General features: G+C 50.2%; 1 protein-coding gene across 2 annotated transcripts in view; it reads right to left on the reverse strand.

Moving 5' to 3' along the window:
* Window positions 1-539: 539 nt before the first annotated feature.
* The window catches only part of LOC125946890 (uncharacterized), a 47,472-nt gene continuing 30,071 nt past the window's right edge, over window positions 540-17,940 (reverse strand). The window contains exons 4-5 of one of the 2 annotated variants that reach the window (XM_049671062.1): window positions 4,162-4,260; window positions 540-889 (exon numbers count right to left, since the gene is read on the reverse strand). In XM_049671062.1, the coding sequence (XP_049527019.1) occupies window positions 744-889; window positions 4,162-4,260 (245 nt within the window). In that variant the 3' untranslated portion in view covers window positions 540-743. The remainder of the gene's footprint in view (window positions 890-4,161; window positions 4,261-17,940) is intronic. The other variant, XM_049671063.1, reaches the window with a different exon arrangement.

Here is a 17,940-nt window from a genome sequence, read left to right on the forward strand (position 1 = left end):
CCGGCAGAGACGAGCACTAGCCAAGATGGGTGACCATAAAAACGAAAACTTCTCTCCTTGCCTGAATACTGGCTCGCGCTCGCCGCAGCTCGTGACCTGATGACAATATATTAAATGTTTCCCATTTCTGGTTGAAACGGGTGCTTTGTTTCAACTCATGTAACTGTCACTTCGTGCACGTTTTTCTATTCACAGGAAATACACTGCCCTTCCTAAACTGCTTTATAATTCTTGTAGTGCACCATCTTTTGCTACGCTTCGTTTTCCTTTTTACTAATGGCAGTCGTGACAGCCTAATCTAGAATTTGCGGTGCTTTCCTGCGAGACAAACGCGAAGAATTGATTTCATCTACTTTCATTCCTCGGCAATTGATGCTCTTAACGGCGAAAAGTGTGGTTGCACGACTGCTGGGTTGCTAACACTTACTTGAATATACGGTGAATGTCCCTGTCACGTTCGTGGGACCAGATGCAGGCAAACGTGAAACATTGAGGAGCAATACAATTGAGAGAGATGCAATGGGGCATTGTTGGCCCTAGTATGTGTTTATTGCAGAATTCATGCTTGCAGGACATGAGCAAATACTGTCGAGTGCGAATTATAGGTTGTGTTTTTTTTTGCAGGCGTTATCAGAAAGCAGCCGAGTGACACTTTGTCAATTCGGGTTCAGGAAAGTACGGTCTTCGGGCTTTATGCTGAACAAAACTCACACTGCGTGCGTCTTGCTTAAAGGCATTGAAATCTACGTGGTAAGTATGTTCTTGCACAAGGGATTGTAATAGGTCGTGATGACTTTTCCGTTCGGTACACGTTCAGCGTAAGCTTTAAGGCACTCTTTATATGGGCTCACAGCAGACGAATTCCAGAGCCGCAGTTCAAAGAATTCACCTACACCAGAAAAGAAAAGCATCTGTAAATGCGCATTGCTTAGGAAGTTTACGTCTAGTGCTTCAGCAGCAAAATCACTTCTTGAAACAGAGAAGCTACGGTCGCTATCATTGCAGCAAAGAAAAAAGTGAAATATAAAAGTGCAATCAATTGTAAATTAGACCTTCAAAATTTGATGTATACCACGAAGAGGATCAGGTTAAAGGGACAAGGCTGTGAAAATGGGAGGTTGACTAAGCTTCGGCGTGTTCTCATCGTAGAATTAAAATGTTTCTCAGGGTATAGTAAGAAAGATTATTGTTGCAAACGCATCAAGTGGAACAACCGACGAATTTGCTGGGCACGTTGCCGGACCAGTTGGTTTGGATTCATAATAGACACGGAGCAGCACAACACGACAGGGACCAAGTTAAGAAGACACATACACAGCGCCAACTATCACTTGATTTTATTTGATCGCACGTGTTATTTATACAAGGACAGATCGATAATAAAATCAAGGAGACAAATGTATAAAGACACAGTACCGAGCCCAAACGTGTCCCCAGTGTGATCACATCGCACCGGCTCATCTCTAGGCGAAGATTCTAGAAGCAACCTTTCTTTCTCAGAAAAGGCCAAAGATGGAAAGCTCACACATTTCTCTTTCGTTTTTTCGATTTCAAAATTTTCAATTATCTACCGTGTCATTCTGCCTTGGGCCCTACTTATAATGACCGTGCCGTGTTTGTAAAGAGTTTGACGCAGCCGCAATTGTGGCAGTGGATTCCTAGATACCCGATAACGCTTTTTTGATGTTGTACTGGTGCTGTTTAAGTCTCGGGTTAAGGTACGGGCCTGTTTGACCTCTGTACAATCGCTTACATGACCAAGGTACTTAATATATAACGCCTTGATGCAATGCACGTGCTTTTCACGATGCTTTATGGAACAATCGGGCTTCTCCTGCCCGCATTAATCTTTTTGTTTTGCAATGCCTTTGCAAGCGTTAGGGAGTGGAAAAAACTACGTCCACGCCGGATTTTCTCGCTACCCTTCGCACTGCGCATGTGTCTTATTATTATGGGTCCCTGTAGTGTTGTGTTGCTCCGTGTCTATTAAGTACTATGCTAAAAATGACAGGTATTTTGGCCAAGATCTTATGGTACTTAAGGTTGTCATTACCAGTGTTCTCGCGTGCTATTATACCCAAAAAGCCAGGTTTCGTCCAGTAGCAGCGTCTAAGCCTCATATTAGTCTAATTGGCTTAAAAATTAGGGTTTATTAGCGAATACAAGAAAGTAAAAGCTAGTACACTTTTTGAAATAAGTCGCAGCAGCATCCTGACAAAAACACAGTGTGTATACCAAGATGATTATGAATGCTTGATCACATTGAATCGCTCTGGAATGACTGCATGTTGAGCAAGTTGATAATGATCCACTGTAAGTGATGCGCAATACACGTAGCACCGATCGAACAACATTGCGCCCTTGTAGTTGGCATGCATAATTTCTTTGCGCATTCTTTAGGATAAACATTTCATCGTTTCGCCAATGAGTGCCCTCACATTAAACAAAGGGGACATGCAGATTAAATATGCATTTCACAATATAAATAGCTGTCTTTTGTAACCCCGCTCTACCTTTAGCATCACACTAATGTGGTTCGAGCAATCGCGACCAAGTCATTCACACAATGTAAAGATGACAACCACTGTATATGTTTCATAAGTAAAGGTGCATCACAATTATTGAAATCCTCAAGGAAGCGAACTGAAATTAAGGCGCTTAATGGGTGCCTAGAGAAATGGCTAAGATGTTCAGAAAGAAGCAGAAATAATGAAATAATCCTGTGGTGGTAGGTTTTTCAGAGGTAATAGAATATCAATATCTGAATAGCTGTGTTTATTCAGCCATGTTTGACATTGTGAAATGAAATTCTATTTGTTGGGAGTCATCGCAACATCTGTTATAGATGTTCTGATCATCAAGATCAAATTAAGCTAGATGTTGGCAGTAAATATTATTTGTGCGGGCTCTGTGTTTGGTGCTGCATTGTTCATTTTCCATAAAACCTCTACTGAACGCTGACAGATATGAGTACTACCCAAGACTTATCCACGTAATTTACACTATGGAAACACTGTGTCATTACAGGCAGCTGCATAGTAGATGTTTTCTTAAGACACAACGTTTGGAGGAACAATATGTCAATGGCTTATGCCTTACGTTCATACAATCATCACAGTGCTGAAGTTCGATCATTCTAATTGATGTTCAGTGAATTTCATTTAGACGAGAATTATAGGAAACTCAAAGCAACTTTCTCTCTATTTTATTGCCGTGGGTGTACGTGTGAGGTTCTGTATGATATCTAAATACGATAATCATCCTATCACACCCTTCGAGCGGCATGCAGCGGGTGCGAGGAAACGCGGGCGAGAGTGAACAGTGAAAAATGATAGCTTGAAGGGTCTAGTCTTTCCGTTCGTACTGGGTTGTGCACGGTAACGTGACCAAGCGAGTGCTAAGCTAGGGAACGGATAAAACTCGGCCGCTACTTCGGGTTGCCTGGGTAAACGCTGCTCCACTATCTTAAAGGCAATTCTGCAGTGGAGGCTTCCTGTACTCTAGCTCTCACGTGCTTAATGTTGGAGGTCGGGCTACCATGCTTCGGATACGCATTGAAGCTTTCGCTCCCCGGTGCTGGCGCTCTTCATCACACCAGCGCTGTTACAGTGAGTGTCAGCGGTAATCGAGGGACATCTGTTCATGTTTGCCATGATGCACCTGACACTGTGCTCGTTCCTATAATTGCTAAGCGAATGTTTACTGCAATTGACCCGGCCTGTAGAACTACTAAGCTGATTTGTGCAGTTGTTTGCTACTGTTATCAATGCTTCGCCTTTCGGGCAAATCAGCGACTTTTTATCAGGCGTCTAGCAAAGATGCAGCTACGCAAAAAAATGATGAGTGCTAAGTAACATGCAATTGATACATTCCTGTGGCTATTGTCTTTGGTAAATATTGCTAATGCATAAAGGCCACAAAACTTAACGTCGAAATATTAACCTTTTTTAGGGACTTTTTTGTCTTCACTAAGTTTTTGTGCTTGCAAAAGATACGTGCGACTACTTGTGGCTTGTACATTAATGGTGTCAGTGCATTGCGGAATGTCTTTGATGTTTAAACATATCTCCAGCGATTGCAGGGTAAAGTTTCTGTTACGATTTAAATCGTGTAACTACATTGTTTCGCTTCTAGTTTCGAATATTGAAAAACATTCCTTACTTGATACCTGGACTCCGTGACTTATACTTCTTACGTTAAAAACGCCGCACTCCCTTCCACGGCTCTGGTAGAGTAGACGCTCTTCAAACAAGTTTTCGTCTTTATAAAAGAAGCAAAATTCATTGAAACGTTTTTGAAAAGTATTTTGTCGGCAAAATGACAAATTTCTGTAATCCTTAACGCACTGTTTCGCTACTGATTATTTTAGTTCAGCATGCAGTGAGGTTGCTAAAGCTTTACTTTTACACCAAGATCCCAGGTACCCTCATAACCTACTTGACGTTTAATGGTACTGCAACGTGACTTATTCACGTGTAAATAACGTCAGGCGAACGTCAAGAAGCGGCGAGGCGACCAGCAGCGATAATCCGGGCAAGCGCAAGCTCGGGGCGCGTGGTTAGCACCAACACTGTGGCTTGCTTGCTGACTGCTTCGTTGTCGTCTTGCCTTCTTCATTACATTCGTCCCGGGGAAATAGCGTAGCCATCCCGGTGACTTAAGGCGCTGAGAGTATAGAGGGGTCATAATAGGGCTTGAGGGGACTCACGTGAACGATTTCTCGACCACGACGACGTAAATCTTGGAACTGTGTCAAAGGCTCAACGTCATAATTGACTGGAGATGTCCGAGCAAGGATGCGGTAGGGCCCATGATATCGGGCCAATAATTTAGACGAAAGGCCAGGCGTACTCGGAGGAATCCAAAGCCAAACTAGGGCACCGGTCGCGAAAGTAGTGAGAGATCGGTCGGTCTCGTGCCTGAGCTTCTGGTGACCTTGGTCCTCGGTTGTCAATGAACGGGCGAATTGTCGACAATCTTCGGCGTACTTGGCGACAACAGAAATTGCAGTGTACTCAGATGAGTCAGGTGTGTAGGGAAGCATAGTCTCCAGCGTGCATGATGGCTCACGTCCGTACAAGGGAAAGAACGGCGAGAATCCTGTAGTCGCGTGCGTAGCAGTGTTGTACGCATATGTGACGAATGGAAGGACGGTGTCCCAATTGGTCTGGTCTGACGCCGTGTACATCGTCAGTATATCCCCCAGAGTGCGATTAAATCGCTCAGTGAGACCATTAGTTGGCGGATGACATGCACGTGTCATGCGATGAACGATGTTACACTGAACGAGCAAGGCTTCAATAGCACCAGACAGGAAAACACGTCCCCGGTCGCTTAAAAGTTCACGAGAGCACCGTGGCGCAGTAGGAAGTTGCGTAAGATGAAAAACGCAACGTCTCTTGCTGTACTGTGGGCAAAGCTGCAGTCTCGGCGTACCGCGTGAGGTGGTCCACGCCGACAATTATCCACCTATTCCCAGAGGTGGTCGAGGGAAGCGGGCCGTATAAGTAGATACCGACGCGGTCGAATGGACGGGCCGGGCAAGGGAGAGGCTGAAGTGTACCGGCCTGGCGTTGAGGTGGAGTCTTGCGTCGCTGACAGGCAGTGCAAGCACGTATGTACTTGCACACAAATGCATACATTCCGCGCCAGTAGAATCGCTGCCGCAGGCGATTGTAGGTCTTGAGAACGCCGGCGTGAGCGCTTTGTGGGTCAGTGTGGAAAGCAGCGCATATGTCCGTGCGCATGTGGCGAGGTACAACTAGAAGCCACCTCCGGCCATCAGACGCGTAATTCCGGCGATAAAGGAGATCGTCGCCAATAGTGAAATGGGCGGCTTGGCGACGTAGAGTTCTTGAGGCGGGATGAGTGAATGGGTCAGTGAGAAAGTCAAGGATTTGACAAATCCACACATCCTTGCGTTGCTCCAACGACATGTCTGCAAAGTCAATAGGCGACAAGGGAGCCGAAGAGGCTGACGGACAAGCCGTGTCAGACGCTAGCGGCGAGCGGGACAGTGCATCAGCGTCCGAGTGTTTGCGGCCGGATCAGTACACAACACGGATGTCGTAATCTTGCAGGCGAAGCGCCCAACGACCGAGGCGTCCCGACGGATCTTTCAGCGACGAGAGCCAGCATAGAGCATAATGGTCCATGACTACGTCGAAAGGGCGGCCATACAGGTACGGACGAAACTTAGCCAAAGCCCAAATTATGGCGAGGCACTCTTTCTCGGTGACAGAATAATTACACTCGGCTTTCTTGAGCGTTCGACTCGCGTAGGCAACGACGTATTCTTGGTATCCTGGTGTTTTTGGACCAATACCGCACCATGGCCAACACCGCTGGCGTCAGTATGGATCTCCGTAGGCGCATTCGGGTCAAAGTGACGAAGTATTGGTGGCGACGTGAGTAAGCGCTGTAGCGTGTGAAAAGATTCGTCGCATTCTGTTGACCAAGTAGACAGGCCGTTAGAGCAGTGTTGCCAGGTTTGGCTATATATAGCCAAATTGGGCTGCAGGAAAAATATTTTGGCGTCGACTTGGACGAGTTGGCTATGTGGCTATATTTGGGCTACTGAAAATCTGCGACTTGGCTTTGTTTGGGCTATAAGTCGCGCCCTAATCCATGCTCCAGAGGTGGTCCTGATCGGGTCGAATCATATCTCGAAGCATATGCTTTAGCTGGCTGAGCCGGCCGCGTGGCTGGGCGTGTGTGCGTGCTCGAAATGACCCCCCCCCCTCCCCTTCCCCGCCCTTACACCTCGGTTGACCATTATGCACCCGATCCCCTGGCATCGGGATGAACCTAGGAGTAGTGGGTTTTTAACAGTACACCGTACTAACATGGCTATGCTCAGGAAGGGAGAGCAATAGCATAGGGTCGGGGACGTCGGGGGATCATGGCGCCGACATGAAAGAAGGGAAGCACGGGTGGATGACGCGCTCCAGTGTGTTCATGGTCATGTCTTCTGGGTGAATTATCGCCCCGGGCACAGCTTTCCACCTACTCCACGTTTCTCGTGCGAAGCTTTACTGCTATTTTCCTTCTCCTGCTAGGTGAGCTTTTGTTCATGCTAACATTCGACATTCATTTCGATTTGTTGGGCGTAAGATTGGATCCTCCTCAGAGAGGAGAATCCGAACATGGCGAAGTGGGCAAAGTATGCGAGAACGTATAAAAAATGGGAGCAAGACCCCGAGCCAAAGGTGGGTTCTGGTGCTTTTACTTCTAGATTGTTTGCCCGTAACGCGCGGATGCAGATACTCATTCTGCTAATATCGAAACATATTTGCCACGATGACATCAGTGCACCACGTCACATGAACTTCACCCTAGCTTGTGAGGTGTCGCGCTGCTGGCTCGAGGACGCGGGTTTGATTCGCGTCCACGGCGACCGCATTTTAATGAAGGCGAAATGCAGGCACACCCGTGTACTTAGATTTAGATGTACGTTAAAGTACCCGAGGTGGCCAAAATTACTCTGGAGACCCCTACTGCGTCATGCCTCCCTATCATATCGTCATTTTGGCACGTAAAACCCCAGCAATTATTAGAGTTTTAGAATAGTGGCCTCAAACGTTTTGGGGCCCGAACGAAATATTGTCACGTAGTAGTGACGCTGAAATAAACAGTCGTAAAGCTGTCTATGACAAATCTTATTTTTTATTGGGCGAACCTGTGCCCACAAAAGCAAGCTGCGCTCGAAGCACAGCGAAAGTAAAGTCCCTATATAAGAAAAGTACCGCCATCCTTTGACAAATGCCGCTTCGCTCTCTCCTGTGTTATCCAGTATCTCCTATTGGACGATGATAGCGCGCGCTTTTCACTTCTTAATATTTCCTTTTTTTACGCCTCAGAGCCATGTTGAAAGTCCTCTGCGCAGCCGCAGTCGCCGGCGGCGGCGGCGGCGCGCGCCCGGCCTGAAAGCTTCAACGTCGACATTCTAGGTGCGCCACCGTCGACATGGCTTTTGCCAGCAAAAACTAAAGAAAAAAATGTCACAGTTTCGCCCTAAGGGCGAAGCAATGAATGCGATAGCAACACAGCAATGTCATACGAAGTAAGGTGAGCGGCTTTGGTAGCAATATGAATTGTAGTAAACATGAGCTGATTGAGTAAGGAGGTGTGCTGCGGCGTAAGTAGACTGACATGACGAGAGACTCGATGACCACGAGAAGGCGCGTGTGAAACGGTGGTGTTGATGAGAAGCGCTTCCCGTGGGCAGCGCGTGCGAAGGGACACATCTGTAGCGCTGCACTGCCGATCCGGGCAGCATTGCATGTGTAGCGTGCGTTGGAAAATGTGGCCCGACTATTACTAACTGAATGAACAAGCGTGGTGTGAGCGCGCACAAACAAACATGAATAGCTCACACTGAATGACTGCAGACAACGACCGTCAAAACTCTGGCAGCAAGCGGATACGCCGCAGCGGCGAACGGTGCGGTCTATCGCTTCAACGGAAACTGAGCGCGTAAAGGTCAGAGCCGTGTGGAGATAAGAGACGGTGCGAGCGAGCGACGATCGCGGTTGTTGGCAGCGTAGAAGTGCGCCCCCCCCCCCCCCGCTCCCTCCGGCGCTGGCTTACCGCTTCCTTGCTTGCGCGTGGGAGAGATAAGAGACTGTGCGGACGAGCGACGAGCGCGGTTGTTGGCAGAGAAGTGCCCCCCCCCCCCCCCCCTTGCTCCCTCCGGCGCTGGCTTTCCGCTTCCTTGCTTGCGCGTGGGAGATTGAGTGCGTTCGCTCTCCGTGATAGCGCGCGTCCCCGCACGCTTCCGCTGGGGCATACGGCGCGCGGCGAAGATTTTATCTATACGGAACCTCACGGCGACGCCGACGGCGACGGCGACGGCGACGCCGACGGCAGAAATCCGGTTGAAGTGTCCATATAATTGCTATCGCAATAAAAGCAAGCGCTTTAGGAGAGGAGGCGGCGGAGGAAAGAGTAGATGGCGGTACTTTTCTTATATAGGGACCTTAAGCGAAATCGGCGAACACAGTCGGCGATCGTCGAAATCTAATCAGCGGCGAAACGCGTCGGCTTTTATACCTGAGTCATCGAAGGTTACAGATTAATCCCTGATGCCCGCGAGTCTTCCAGAAAGTTCTAGACAATTCGCGTCGCTCATACAATCAGATAACATAAGCGTCGGAGAAAACAGGCAACGGAAAGAAGCATCGATAACGTTCTAGAAACTTCCGATACAGGCGCGTCCTGCGCCGAGCGATAACGTTTAACACCTGTTAGCCGGTGGAAAGCGGCCACCGGTGAAAGATAAACATGTATACTTGTCAATATCGTCGAAGCCACTGCCCATGCGCAAGACGCGAACTGTGTTAGCGTTTTGCGTCGGGCACGCTATTTCATAAATTTAGCGGGAGCCCCAAAAGCTGCCCCAAAACCTTTCGTCAACAAACATGGCGGCCCCCATCGAAGCAACTGCTCTAATCTAGCACCAAACTGGGCTCGATTTGTGGTAACGCGTGAAGTTCGTAAGCTAGGAGAATTAATTGCGGTTATCGCTTTCTCTCAACTATCATGTGTAATGAAGCTTGATTCATTAGACGCCGCTGATTCCGAATTCAATTGTCGATTTCATGGCTCGTAGGTATAACACGGATTGACTTGGCTAGGTGAAGGTACGTAACGTTGGTTACTCAGAACTAAGCGCAACAATCTGCTTGCTGCTAATAGAATAAGTTCTAAATTGTAATTAAACGCGAAAACAAGAAAACCCAAATTACTCTTTTTATCATAAAATGGCATATTTTACTTTAATATTTATAACAGCTTTTCTTTGATGCCGTAGTGGCGCTGCAAGCGCAACACGCTATCCGCAAACGCAAAACGCCTATTCTAAAACTCTTCACTCCTGCATACCCCAACGCTAACACCCGCAAAGCTCTTTGGGGCCCCAAACTTTGGGGGCCCCAATTATAAACTTTTATTAGCACATTAACATGGTTTGCTTTTTGACAGCAATTGGTTTTCACAGCATAGCCACTGTTATCAATTTGTTGTTTACCTTTGCTCTTTGTGCGCCGTCACGGTTTTTACCATTTCGAGCGAGTTACGTTCGTGACGTGCTGGTCACCGAATACGACTGCGTGCTTCTTACAATTGTTTGCCGTTTTGCGCAGTAATCTTTTAAAGCTTCTCTTACACCGATTCAGACAGCGAGTGGCATCTGTTGTCTGTCAATTATTTTAACGCATGTTCTTGCCGTGCTAGAGACCTAAGATGGCGGTCAGGTTGATGTAAATGTACAGTATATAGAGCATGTACCAGCTAACCCGGGTCAAGCTAATTGAAAAAAAAACGAGAAAACAAGATAGGACGATGAGACAAATAACACGAGGCATCATAGTGCGAAATACTTGTTTTAGTTCATAAAAAAGAAGCCGTGAGCACATGGCAGATCACTGGACAGCTGAACTTCTACGCCGTAGGCAGAGATGACGTGAGAGATCGATGATACTAAACATTATTTTGCGTTAACGACAGCTAAAAAGCAGAGTTCGCAGTTAATATTACTATAAATAACTAAAAATAATAATTTAGTACTATCTGTCATAAAATAAAAGCACTCATTTCGCCCTCTGCAGCCATTCGCTGGAACTTAAGAGCTTCCGGGCCCAACCAAAAAGTGTTCTGTGCAAGCATGATGTCGCTGTTGTTGATATCAAGGGCCGACCGTAACGGCGGCACGGACATTCTGTTACGACGGGTTGTGCAAAAAAAGATTGCCGTAGTCGAATGTGAAAATGTATACATAAATAAAACTGCAAATAAAAATGGCTATATTTGGCTACGAAAATTTCTTGCACTTTTTTGTGTTTGGCTACATTTGGGCTACAACTTCTCTAGATTTTGGCTACACCGCCTCTTCGGACCTGGCAACACTGGTAACTGGGTGCCACTTGTTTAAATGGGCGTGGGCGCTACGGTAAGTGTTCAGTGTGTTTTGAGGCTGCCCGTTGGCATGCCGAAATAAAGGACTTCAAATGCATGTCTCTGTTCTGAAGTTACTTCTTCTTTTGGGCTTTTACGTGCCAAAACCAGGTCTCAATCTGAGGCACGGCGTTGTGGAGGGCTCCGGATTAAGAAGATACAAAATGACTGGCGATGAGGGCGGGATCCCAACAAAAGCCTCCAAGAGAGAAGCTACCAGGGGCGCCGTGCTCGGAAAGCTTCCAGAGTTCGTTCCCGACGCCGGGAACTGTGACGTCTTCTTCGAGCGTTTCGAGTGCTTCATCGCTGCAAACGACATTGCAGACGACAAGAAGTTGCAAGTGCTCTTGATGTCCATCGGGGAGAAAGCATACGTCACGCTTAGGAGCCTTCTTCTGCCGAAGACCCTTACCCAGGAGACGTGTGACGTCAACACCACGCTGAAAAAGCACTACATCCAGAAAAACTCGGTGGTCACGGAAAGGCATCGTTTCAACCAAAGGAAATAAGAGCCACACAAAAACATCAGCGACTTCATAGTAGGACTCAAGAAATTGGCGGCGACATGTGAATTTTGTGCATTTCTGGAGCAAGCCCTGCGAGATCCTCTCATCGCTGGACTATGTTCTGACGCCGTACGCTGCTGGCTTCTGGCTACGCCTGACGCCGAGCTAACTTGAAACCCCACCTGCAGAATTGTAGCAGCCATGTAAGACAACAGTCGAGAGCGGCGTTCACTGGCACAAGGAAACAATGTCGCAGCGGCAAACGTCTTGCGGACGACGCCAGGACTGCCACTACGAAAGCTGCATCAACAGCCGTTCCATTAGAGACTTATATCTGCCATCGCTACGGTGGGCGATGGCCTCTTCATGAACAGCTGGTGTTTCAAATATCAGAATAAAGGACACGTAGCCAAAATGTGCATTTTGTAGAGAATGGTGCAGCGCATGATGAATTGTTAAATATGTGTCACAGAGATGGAAGGGCTGGCACGCCAGCCATTGTAGCACATTTGCTGGTAAACGGAAAAGTGATTCTAATGGAGCTTGGTACAGGCGCAGCTGTACCAGTAATGTGTGAAGCAGACTGCTTAAAGCGGTTTCGTGACGAAAGTTTCAGGGAAACAGATGTAAGACTAGTTACAATAGAACGCCTGTCATGGTCAAAGGTATCGCGGATGTAGATGTAAGCTACCATGACGAGCACGTTCGTTTGCCACTAGTGATTGCTAGGGGTACCACAGTGGGCCAAATGTCAACATTGTTTGGTCGGGAGTGGCTAACGAAAAGAAAACTCGACTGACCGAATGTAGTACGGTAAAGAACAATTCACTGATAAATACCGTGAGGAATTTTAACCAGGATACGGTGCCATCAAAGGGTTTAGAGCTAGCATTGTTCTTAAGGAAGGCGCTACTCCCGTTTTTAACAGCGAATCTGTTCTAGCTAACCGAGAGACGCCGGCGTCGCCGTCGTGAGCAGTCGCACCTCGCGTCGGATCCGCAAAATTTCGGCCCTCGTGCCGGTTGTTCTCGCCCTATCCGGGTAGTTTCTTCACGAGTGGGTGAAGCAAGCCGTCGGGATCATTTTGATACCAACCTTATCCCGATACTCGCCCGGCGTTGCCCAGGAGAGTTTTCGGAATCCCTTGATCATGCCTTGCGCTGAGCTAGGCCGGATAGGCCTAGCTCGTCGTTCCAGTCTCTTCAAGCGACAGTCGATACCCTTCAAACTGCCATGCTCACAACCATCCGAGCCAAGCCACCCCTCCACGCCCACACCAACTCCTCCTCCGCCGCCCGACCCTCGCAAGCACCGGCCGAGGCGACACCACTCCGTCGTGACCGTTTGGCAGTGAAACTGCCGTGGTTTTCGCCCCAAGCGTTAGCACCTCCTTCTACACCTTCAACAACTGGACCCCTCGGCCTCTCCAGACATCATCGCACTACAGGAGACTCACGCCACTGTTTCCCTCTGGGGTTAGGTCGCCCACGACCAAGTTGCTCATCGCCTTCTGCCCCATCCCGTCACGGCCGTCCTCACTCGGCGGACGCTCATGGTCAATCTAGCCGATCTACCCTTCCCTACGGTCCACCACGTTTTTCTCGAGGTCCTACCTCAACAAAGTGAAGACCCCCCTATCTTTATTTTCAACGTTTACACCCCCCACGCGTCACCAAAAACTTGTGTCTCCTTGCCCTGCTCCGTGCCGCTGCATCTAGAGCAGCGAAGTCCACCCTCCTCGTTCTCAGCGACTTCAACGTCAGGCATCCGGACTGGGATTACCCCAAGGCCGATGGCCCCGGCACGAGGCTGTGCAGCTCGCACACGACCTCCACCTCTCCCTGCTCATCGACCCCACGCAACCGATGTGCATCGGCAACAGCGTGTGCCGCGACAGCACCCCGGACCTCAGCTTCTGCCGTTACGTGCTCGATGCGCGCTGGTCCAATACGAATCAGTCCCTTGCCAGCGGTCATTACGTCCTCGCCATACAAGTCCGCACCTCTCCGTGCAAGCCGCGCCCGCACACGACCCGCTATACGGATTCGGACGCGTTCCGAGTACGCCAGCTGCACTCTGCCGCTCCCGAGATCGAGGACCTTCTGACGGGGACCGACAAGCTACTGGCGGATCTCGACGGGGTCACCGCCTCGATCCCCACCACGGAAGACCATCCGGCAATTGACTCCCGCCTCGCCCGCCTGTGGGCCACTCGCACGGGCCTCGTTAAACGTTGGCATAAACGACGTCACTACCGTCGCCTGAGCCGTCACATCGCATACCTCGATCGCGAGATCTAGGATCACACCACCGTGCTCGCCTGCCACCAGTGGGAGCAGCTCTGCTCGGGGCTCTCCGGTCAGTTGGGCTGCAAGAAATCGGGTCATCTCCTCCGCCACCTCCTAGACTCCGTTTCGGCCAAGTCGGTCACTAGGCAACAATTGCAACACGTCGTCCGGGCCTACCCCGGCGACACTCCGTCACTGATAGCAGACCTGGCCACCAAGTACCTCCAGCCGGCACCCCCGGGCACCTCTTCTCCTCCTCTCGCGTCCGACTCCGGGGCCCCCAACCCCGAACTGGACGCTGATATTACGGAAGCGGAAGTCTACGCGGCGCTGCACAAGCTCCGCACCACCTGCGCCCCCGCATCCACAACAAACTTCTCCGAAATCTTGACACTCCTTCGGTCGTTGCCCTCACTTCGTTCTTGAATGAGCGCTGGCGCTCCGGCAACCTGCCCCAGTCGTGGAAACAGGCTCGCGTGGCTTTCAACCCCAAGCCGGGCAAGAAACACACAATGGAGAATCTCCGACCCATCTCCCTAACTTCTTGCGTCGGCAAGCTCATGAAACACGTCGTCCCACCTCGCTTGCAAACCCACGCGTACGCTCACCACCTCCTTCCCCACACCATGATTGCTTTCCGCCCCCAGCTCCTCACGCAAGACGTCCTATTGCAACTCCACCATGACCTCATCAACTCACCCACCTTCTCGGACACTAAGGCTCTCCTTAGCCTCGACCTTCACAAGGCGTTCGACCACGTCTGCCAGTTGGCTATCCTTACCGAACTCGCAACCATCAACCCCGGCGCTCGCACCTACCACTATATTCGCTCCTTTCTCTCCGTATGCGCTTGGATCTCGTGGCACACCTCAGGGCGCTGTCTTGCCACCTTTTCTTTTCAATCTCACCGTTCGCTCACTTCCCGGCAAGCTCGAGCGTATCCCCGATCTCAAACACAGCCTGTACGCGGACGACATCACTCTTTGGCTTACGTCTGGTTCCGACGGACACATCGAGCAGATGTTACAACCGGCAACTGACGTCATCATCAGTCACGTGCACGCGGCCGGTCTCACTTGCTCGGTGGCCAAATCGGCCCTCCTCCTCATGCGGCCCCCCGATCGGCGTCGCCTGATGACCCCTCACCCCATCAGCACGATTCATGTAAATTCTACTCCCGTTCCCGTCATATCGCATCTCGGATTGCTCGAGCTGATAGTGCAGTCCAAGAGCCATAACGGTCACACCATCGACCGGCTCTCGATTTTGGTTCAGCCAACCGCGCGCATGCTCGCTCGCGTCCAACCGCGGCGCATGGGCATGCGTGAACACGATCTCCTCCGCCTAGTCGACGCTTACGTCGTTTCCTGTCTCACGTACGGCTTTCCTTACACTCTCCATCATGAAGTCGCAAAACGACAAGGTCGACGTCCTCATCCGCCGGGCATTCAAAACTGCCCTCGGCCTTCCCCCCAACGCGGCGCCACCACAGCGCGTCTTCTCCGCCTGGAAGTGCACAACACGCTCGACGAAATGATCGAAGGTCACCGCACCACCGCTCAGGTGCAACGCTGTGGTGAAAGACGACGACGATGGCAGCTACATATGCGACACGACGCGGCAAATAAGAGAGCACGAGGGTTGGTGGCAGAGAAAAAGGAAGAAGAAGACACGAGCGAACGGGCAGCTGCGGCCACGAGGGCCGATCGAACGAGGGCCGAGGAAGCTTCGTGGAAGCAGTCCCGAGAGGGCTACCCAGGTGTATCGCTGGGCCGCCTCGTGACGGGTCGCAAGCCACCGAACCGAGGTCCTGCCCGTGTCCCGTGCCTGGCCGGTTCCTGAGATCTGGCAGTTCCAGTGCTCTCGGGAGTCTGCTGCGTTCACAGTTCCGGCGTCAGAATCCTGAGCCACCAACCAAGCGGCTGTCGCCGCGTCACCGCCACTGCCTACCCAAGCCACCTCCGACGCATTCGGCGTGTCCAGGAAGGTTACGACCACACGTGAGCGACCACTGGGGGGGGGGGGGGGGGGCGTATACCGCGACGCTCGGACTTTGCGCGTTAGTGGGCTAGGGACTGGAACTTTGTAGTCTGCCGCGTAGGGCTTCATACGCTAGCAAATACTAGGTGTTAGTGAATCTTACTTGTGTCTGTGTAAAATAATAGTGTGAATTATATGTGTGTCTGTGCAACCCGTCCCAATATCGCCTTCGAGTCTTTCCTCACCGCACCGCACGTCAACAAACGTGACGGTCCACGTCTATTCCTTTACATTATCTGGCGTCTGCGAACAGGACTAAACTCTCGTAACACCTTTGAGAGTCTCACTTTGTTCGCGTGCGGTGGTTGAGGATGGATGCCGAAAAACTGATTGGTCTCGGTAAAGAGTTGGGACTCACAGGCAAGGCACTCCAGCAGTGGATGGAGGAGGAGCGTAGCAGAGAAAGAGAACGCCGTTCACAAGAGCGTGAGGCTGCCAAAGAGGACCATGCACGAGAGTTGGAGCGGCAAGCTGGAGAACGCCAGTTGTTGGAACTACGGCTGCGCGTGCAAGAATCGCAACAGCCAAGTCAAGCGGTCACAGCCGACTCAAGGGATCGGGAAGCGAGTAATCAAGGTTTCCGAAGCCCGCACAAGTTGATTCCAACGTTCAATGAAGTTTGGGATGAGCTTGACGCATACATTCAGAGGTTCGAGCGAGTGGCCAGAGACCAAGGGTGGCCTAGCGACAAGTGGGCCCTATCTTTGAGTTTGTGTTTAACGGGGGAGGCACTCACCGTCGTCGGGCGCATGTCCGCTGAAGACGTGACTGACTTTGCTAAGCTTAAGGCAACATTGCTCCAGAGGTTTCGATTCACGGAAGAGGGCTATCGAATCAAGTTTCGAGAGGCCAAGCCGGACAATGGCGAAACAGGTCGCCAATTTGCAGGCAGGTTGCTTGGGTATTTTGATCACTGGCAAGAGTTGGCCAAAACTGAAAAGACGTATGACGCCTTGAGAAACAAGGTTGTCTCCGAACAATTCTTGCAACTATGTTATCAGAAGCTTGCCATCTTTTTGAAGGAGCGAGGTTGCAAAGGTCTGGACAGTTTAGCAGAAACAGCGGATCACTATCTCGAAGCGCAAGGCCTGACAAATCTGGCTAGAGGTCGAGAAAAAAAGGTGTATGTGAAGAGTGGAACACAAGCTAATGAGCCATCAAGCGGTCAAGCGAAGCCCCATTGCTTCATATGCAACAAGCGAGGACACAAGCCGTCGGACTGCTGGTCTAGGACTAGCGGATCTAAAGCTGCGACGGGTTGGAAAGGGAAGAAGCCTGGCCTTGGTTCGGAAGGCATTACCAAAAACCCCAAGGACCGCAACAAGGCTTCGTGTTCTCTTTCTGAACGCCACCAACCAACCGAAGAAGATGGGCGGCAAGAACAGAGCACACATGCTGCAAACACTGAAGACCGCAGTTCTGAAAAGATTGGTTCAGGTGCGCAAAGCACCGTTGGGCCGAAACTACGAACAGAAGGAATGCCGACAGCAAAAGGGCGTCTAGAAGGCCAACTCGTAACTGTTTTGAGAGATACCGGTTGCGACACTGTCGTAGTAAAGCGCTCTCTTGTGCCAGCAAACAAGTTTACTGGGGAAACGCGCACTGTCTATTTATTAGATAGTTCGGCACGATACCTTCCCGAAGCTGAAGTCCAAGTTGACTGTCCGTTCTTTAGAGGCACTGTGCGTGCCATATGCATGGAGCGTCCATTGTATGATGTTGTTCTGGGCAATGTTAACGGTGCTTGCCCCTCTCTCGAGTTACCTGGAGGCACAGATGCGAAGATGGAGCCTACCGCACTGCATTGCCAAGAAAGTACTGAGGGTGGGCCGCACGACAACGAGGAAACCTACCCAGTTCAAGATACTACTATGGTTGCTGCGTCAAGGCTGCCAGTAGCCCTTGTAAAACCGCTAAACGTCACTCCCGATGCTTTGGCAATGTTACAGAAGGAAGATCGAAGTCTCAGTGGTTGCTTCGCGGACGTAGGCAAGACCAAAACCACGCGGTCGGCCACTGTTACATTGACACTACTGAATGACATTCTCTTCCGTCGTTATAAATCTGCGACAAAAAGAGAAATCGAACAGCTTGTTGTTCCGAGAGATCTTCGGGGTTCCGTTCTGAAGATAGCGCATGAAGGGATCCTCTCT

This window comes from Dermacentor silvarum, chromosome 7 (assembly GCF_013339745.2).
Source record: "Dermacentor silvarum isolate Dsil-2018 chromosome 7, BIME_Dsil_1.4, whole genome shotgun sequence".
Classification (NCBI taxonomy): domain Eukaryota; kingdom Metazoa; phylum Arthropoda; class Arachnida; order Ixodida; family Ixodidae; genus Dermacentor; species Dermacentor silvarum.